Below are 7223 nucleotides of genomic sequence, written 5' to 3' on the forward strand. Positions count from 1 at the left end.
CCTTTGACGCCTAAAACCCTAACCAAAACAGCAACCCCTCTCCAAAACCCTAAAACTCCACCCTTTTCTACAATTGCAGCAGCGGCCATGGCCTTCTCCAGCGTCGTTCGCAGGACGGCTTCCCGTGTAGCCCCTCTGGCAATCCGTGCCCTGGAAACTCATAGAAATTACCATCCTGCCATCTTCGCTCCACTCAAGAATAACAGCAGCAGCTTATATCAGGAGTTTTGCAGAAGGGCTGCTCTTTCGACCCTCCATTTCTCTTCGCTCGCCAAGAAGCCCAGCTCCGACGAGAAGCTCGTCCGAGTTATCGAATCCGAGATCAAATGCGCCGAGGAATCGGACGATCACGATCAGGTGAGGCCCCACCGTTCCCCTTTTTGTAATTTTTCTTTTGAAAATGACTTTTTGCTTCTGAGCTATTGCAAGGAACTGATTGAGGGAAATAAAGAAAAGCTTTCTAGTAATAAATAGAAGAGGTGCGCATCTACCGGGCTGTTGTGGGGCCCACGTCAACTGTGCATATGATCCACCCCGTCCATCGTGTTCTACCCCCCATACTCATCGTTGAGACAAAAAATCAGGCCGATTAGAAACTTAGGTGGCCCGCAAAGAAGGGAACAATGTAAAGTCATGCCTAAGACCTTTCAATTCACGTGTTATGGCCCACCTGGGTTTTGGAATGGCTTGATTTTTGGTGTCTCCTTTCATCCTGGTGGAGTGCGTCTGTTAAATGGATTGAGTGGCATATCGACAGCAGGTGGGCCCACAAACAGTGAAGAAGGTCTTATTGATTAGGTGTCCCCTTCCAACTGTTGCTTGTGGTGTGGCCCATCTGATTTTCTTTTCAGGCTGATTTTTGGACCCATGGACTAGCATCAAAGGGCGCATCTAATTGACAGAGTGGATCTGATTCAGACATGGGCCCCACAGCCTGGTGCCATCACAAGATGGTTCTTATTCACAGTTGATGTGGGCCCCACGCCTGATAGCACCACAAGTTGTGGTGGTGCCAGTGACACATGAACGCATCTTTAAATAGAAAGGGAAATGATATTCCCACCTTTAAAATTGATATTTCTACCCTCCTGCAGGGGTGGAGATGTCAGTTTTAGGAATGTCCATGTCGTTTGTGCAAAACAGGGGATGCAATGAATTTTTCCATGCTTGCTGCCTTTAAAAAAACATTCTGCCCATCTCAACTATACACGTAGCATGTGTCTCAGGGGATTAGGACCATCGATGGGCCATTCTAAAAAAAAAAAACTGTTATGGTTGGAGCTTACTAACTCTGCAGTTGGTGCAGTTTGGCTCCTATGGAATAGGACCACCGATCAATTTTCAATTCTCAGTCTAAAAGCACAGGGTTAGTGGTAGTAAGAAAAGAAGACTTGATGACTTACGGTTTTAAGTAACCGAAGGTATGACCCTTGATAGAGTGGAATGGCAAAACAGGATTCATGTAGCCGAACCCAATTAATTAGGATAAGGCTTAGATGATGGTGGTGGTGGTTTAGGGTTTAGGGTAGAGCCTACTTATCTATCCATATATATAGACCGTTTGATGCAATGGCTTAGATCGTTGGATTGGGGTGATTTTAGGCTGAAGGCCGATCTATATGTCAGCCCACTAGATTAGTTGATTCATGTGTCACGTGTATGGTAGAGATGGATGGTGGGGAGTGGAAGACCCAGGTGATTGCTTATGGTGCAAACCTTACTAACATACCTCTTTTTGCCGTAAATTTTATTTTATTTCTTGGGATAGTATTGCTTGCTGTTGGGATGTCAAAATTTTGGCTTTACGCATTGTTGGAAACCTTGAAAAGGTTGCATCTTGGCAGAAAATAGAATTGAAGTTGATCTCATTGGTAGTATTATTGTTTCTAGTTTGGAGACCAAATCCACTACAAAGCTTTGTACGTTAAGATTGAACCACAAGGAGACGTGTGGGGCCCACAGTGATGGGTGCTTTGCATCCAGTCCTTCCATTATGTGTGCCTCATGATCTCCTTTGCTACCAGAAAATCAGGCTGATTCGAAGCTCATGTGGTCACACAACATGGAACGATTGGGATGGGGACGCCCACCATTCAAAGCCTTCCAGATTGTGGGTTAGGCCTGCTGTGTTTTGCATATGCCATCCGATCCATTCAGAGGATGCGCCCCAGTAAATGATTGGAGATCCTGAAAATCAGGCCATTCCAAAAGTCAGGAGGGCCTCACCATGTGATTGTAGATTATTTTTTTTTCAATGATCTACAGGGTGTTTCCCGCCCCTTAGTTTTGGATTGGCCTGAAACCAGACGTAACTGCATAAATCTCAGCCTCCAGTCAGGATTGTATTATGCCCCAAAATTTTGCAAAAAAAATAAAATAAAATAAAAATTGAAGTGATTACCAATTCAACCATTGGGGTTTTCGGTGATTCTGACTTCCCTTTGAAATGCTTATGCAGCTTATTCCGTAATTTGTGAACTTCATTGCTTTTTGAGTTCTTTCATTGATTTACTTAAAGCTTGATGTTTGCTTGTAGCGTCAACTAATTGCGTCTTGAGTATTACCATTTTGTCTTTCGAGTTGCTCTTCTTCTGTCTGCTCTTATTGGGATTTCATAGGTTAGATCACTTTCTTGGGAAAGTCGAGAGCATTTTGATAATTTTCAATCCTTTTCTCTATAGGCAGAAGAGGCCCCAGATGGATTTCCTTTTGAAATCCAAGATAATTCTGGCGAGCAAACCATATCTCTCAAAAGAGAATATAATGGTGAGACTATCAAAGTTGAAGTTCATATGCCCGATCTTGTTACTGGTGAGGACAATGACGACGACAACGATGACGGTGATGATGAAAAGGACAGCCAATCTAGCATCCCTATGGTCATAAGCGTCTCTAAAGGAGACGGGCCTACTTTGGAGTTCAGCTGTACTGCTTACCCAGATGAAATTTCGATTGATGGCATGTCTGTTAGGGAACCCGAAGCTTCCGAAGATGAGATTGCCTATGGAGGACCTGACTTTTCGTAAGACCTCACGACTTTTCAGTGCTTGATATTTTATTTCTTTGTTTTGTTGGAGTTTGTCTAAAAAGCCCAAATCCACCCCTACATGGTAACATGGCATCTGTGGGACATCATCAGGCACGCCTCACTAAGTAGATGATCTGGCCTAAAAATGAGGCCAGTTCAATCGTCACAGGGCTGCATATGTACATTGAATCCGGAATGTGGGCACTGGGCAGTTTTTTCAAACTGTCCATCATACCAGTTTTTTCAGGAGAAAAACTTAATACTCTAGCAGTGTGATATGCAGGCACTTAGAAATAACTAGGAAATTGCATAAATGGCATAGAAAATCGAATTGAACTGTTCAAAAAATTATGGGTCCCAGATTTGATGTATCATGAATCAAAATTTACCACTTGATTATCTGACCATCGGATTGGTGGACATTTGTTGGATAGCTAAAAATAAAAAATATCCAATGCTCCTATTTCAACAAACAAGTGTCCGTGACTCAAAGGTTAGGATTGTTCAGTCAGATATGATTTTGGGTCTATGACTTAGCAACAGTGGGTTCCACAATTTAGCCGGTTTAATTTGCATTGAGGGATGCTACCTGTACAATTTCTGGGTGCCAGTGTATCAAGGCGCTTCCTGAGTATAATTTATAACTCCCCCTTTGTTAAACCACCCATTATACTATGAATGCTAAGGACCTGTTTAGACCTTGGGATTAGGCGGTATGGAATTGCGTTTGGTCCAGTATAAATTTCATCTGGCATTTGGAAACGACAAGAAGGATTGGATTAATCTAGGTAACATATCATCCCATCCCACCAAGAGATGCAGTGGGATTTCTAGTAGATTTCAAAATCCACTACATTCCTAGGCCTCATGTTGATGCATGTGTTTTATACGTGCCATCCATCCATATGCACTCTTTACACGTGACAATCGAGTTGCATATACATATAGGTTGACTGTCATCAGTTGTGAAATCTAGTCCGTTGATTACAATTCCATGGTCCACCAAATGCAGGTTTCACTTAATACAATGTTTTTCCTAAAGGAAGAATTTGATCTTAAGCATGGGATTGGACTGGATGGTCAAGATACCATGGTATTTCCAGACATACAATCATTGTGCAATAATGGTGTTAATTCCACTTAATGCAATTCCATACCATTTAATCCCACGTTCCAAAAAGGCCCTAAATTGGTACTTGCAGCCGCATGTAGAAGTGCATTTGAGGCTTTTATTCTCAGATTCCCATCTAACACTTTATCCTGTGGGTGCCTTTTTTTTTTGGTCAAGGGATTTGGATGAGAATTTGCAGAAAGCTTTCCACAAATACCTTGAAATCAGAGGCATCAATCCCAGCACTACCAATTTCTTGCACGAGTACATGATAAACAAGGATAGCCGAGAGTACTTGTTGTGGCTCAAGAACCTGAAGAAATTCATCGAGAAGTAAAAATCCACAGATTCCAAGCTTTTTCCGGTGAAGTGCATGATTGAATTCTCGTTTATCTTTATCCTTTTTATTTTTATTTTTATTTTTTTTCTTTTAAAAATATTGCTTAGAATGACTCCTTCAATATCATTTACATGCACCGGCATCATGTAGAATAAGACAGGTTTTTGATAATCATGACGAGGAACGAGCAACCTTGAATTGCTCGATAGTGAGCATTGCATGGATGTTGTATCCATAATCATTTTGAGTATTTGTAAGCGGCCTATGAACCCAATTTTGGTAATCTCATCGATATCTACACATGATATTGATTTATTGAAAATTTTGAAAATGGGAGTTGTGGTTGAACTGATAGTAATATCCTGATTTCAATCTGTATGAATCTAATGACCAGGTAGAGACTGTACATGTGGAGATATGGACTCCTTGGTGCCCACGTCACCTATCTGGACTGTTTGTTAGTTTCCGTTCACTCTTCATAGGCTGTCTTGAAGAAATCATGTACATTGGATGATTCAAACCATTCAATCAGCGGCATGTAAGAATGAAGGTACATGATCACTGCAATCCAGACGTCCAAATTGTGGGTCCCACTGGATGGAGCATCTCCCAAAGATTGTGCTGTTCGGAAAATTGTTACCCACCCACTTTGATGCTGTTGAATAATCGCGTGGTTAAAAGGAAAATGATGAGCGGTTCGATTCAATGGCTTATATCAGATGGTTGAAATTGTCCCAGATTAGTCATTATTGAGCATTTGCTCCATCCATAATGGGTCGTGTGATTTGGACAGTCTGGATTGATGTATGTGCATGTCCCACCTATCAATGCCAGGGGCGCTGAACCTATATTATTAGATATAAACACATAATATATGCATATGCTGTGGATCAACTGGATTTGCTTTTTATTTTTATTTTTTAAAAAAAAACATTTTAACTGATTGCTTTGCATATAAGGGGAGGGGAGCAGATTAGGTGCGTCGGACAGTGCAGCCCTTACCAAGGGGCCCACCTTGATGTATTTATTCTATATCCATGCATCCGTTTTGCTTGATTGTTTTAGGGCATGGCCCCAAAATTGAAACAGATCCAAATCTCAGATGGACCATAACATAGGAAATAGTGGTAATTGACCGTTAAAAACTTCTTGTGGGCCCACAAAAGCTTTGGATTAAGCTGATATTTGTTTTTCGCTTTCATCCAGGGTGTGTGTGTGTGTGTGTGTGTGTGTATTATTTTTATCTTATCAACAAGTTCGATGGCAAATACACATTAGGAAAACATTAGTGGGACCTAAGAAGTTTTTAATGGTGGGGCATTCAATCACCATTGTTTCCTATAGCATGGTCCACTTGAGATTGGGATCTTATTCATTTTTGGGTTCATGCCCTAAAATGATTGCAAAATGGATGGACGGCCTGGATGTAGGATACATACATCGAGGTGGCCTCACTGTCTTGGGTAAGGCCGGGCCGCATCTAATCTGCTCCCGCGTATGTACTCCAGGGGGTTGGTTTGATCATCCAGTTTCTTTCTATAGAAATGTAGTGCTCGGGTAGCATCATCCAGTTTCTTTCTATAGAAATGTAGTGCTCGGGTAGCATCGGCACACATACAGGTGGATCGATCAATCTAGACTGTTCATTAGGCCCAAAATGCATTTCGTGGGCTACCATGCAAAAATCTGACCCATCCGCTAATTATTACCATTTGATCATATTAGCCTATACTATGAATGGTGATACTTTATACACACACAGGATCTATCTATTTTTCGGCCATATCTCGGATTGCTTATGATTCTAGATAACTAGATCTTTCAGGCAATCCTAACCATCCATGTCTCAGAAAACAGATGGCTAGAAAAAATAACAAACTAAGGATGGTTAGATGGTCCTAACCATCCATGTGTTCTCTGATTCAATGGACGATTTAGATTGGTTGATCATACCATTGAAGTGTCCAGATGCAACTAGGAGTGCCATACATTCCTCTTTCTTATCCCCACCGTTCCGTTTAGCTGTCCGAGTGTTATATCAGTCCTTGTTGTATTCTTGCAAACATCAGGCCGTCCACGCCACTACAAAACTTTTGATGTTTTGTCCCACTCAGCGGCTGGATCAGCCTCATTCGCATACCATGTGATTCTCATCGTCTGCCTATCTTTTGCACGGATGGGATAACACATGTAGCATGAAAGAAAGAAATGGCTGTATTGGAAGTTGACATGCAGCTGCTGCATGTGTCTACAATCATCTGATTTTGCACGTTCGGGCGGCCCGCAGTCTTATTTTCTTCCATGATTATATGACAGCCGGAAATCGGGCCCACTTCACGAGAGGCTGGGCACACCTGGACAACAATCTGACCGCTCGTGTATGAGGCTCGATCGTGGATGGGCCCTGGAACCGTAAACCATGCCTATTAATGCGACAATGAAAAGCTTTATCCTTCTTGAGAACTGGCGTTTGTTCTGTTGATATGTTTCCATACAAACGATTAGTATTGTAATATGCATGGACGATGCATCCCTTGGGCATGGGACGTGTGATGCACGTGGAGAGGAAATGCTACAAGAAGAGCTGTGGACAGGACGGGCTGGCCTGCAATGGGCCTGTTTGGGCTAGAAGTGGATTGCATGGTGGACCGCACACCACCGACCTTGGTGGTGTGTTGACGTGGCGAAGCTCTGTGGGTCCTACCATAATGTATTTGTTATATCCACACTGTTCATCCATTTTA

General features: G+C 42.3%; 1 protein-coding gene across 1 annotated transcript; it reads left to right on the forward strand.

Annotated features, from left to right (window-relative positions):
- Positions 1-4543, forward strand: LOC131243830 (uncharacterized protein At2g39795, mitochondrial-like). The gene is made up of 3 exons (XM_058243424.1): positions 1-357; positions 2682-3022; positions 4317-4543. The coding sequence occupies exons 1-3, from the start codon at positions 88-90 to the stop codon at positions 4474-4476; spliced, it is 771 nt and encodes a 256-aa protein (XP_058099407.1). The 5' UTR covers positions 1-87; the 3' UTR covers positions 4477-4543.
- The last annotated feature ends 2680 nt before the right edge of the window (positions 4544-7223 follow it).

Source organism: Magnolia sinica, chromosome 4 (assembly GCF_029962835.1).
Source record: "Magnolia sinica isolate HGM2019 chromosome 4, MsV1, whole genome shotgun sequence".
Lineage (NCBI taxonomy): Eukaryota > Viridiplantae > Streptophyta > Magnoliopsida > Magnoliales > Magnoliaceae > Magnolia > Magnolia sinica.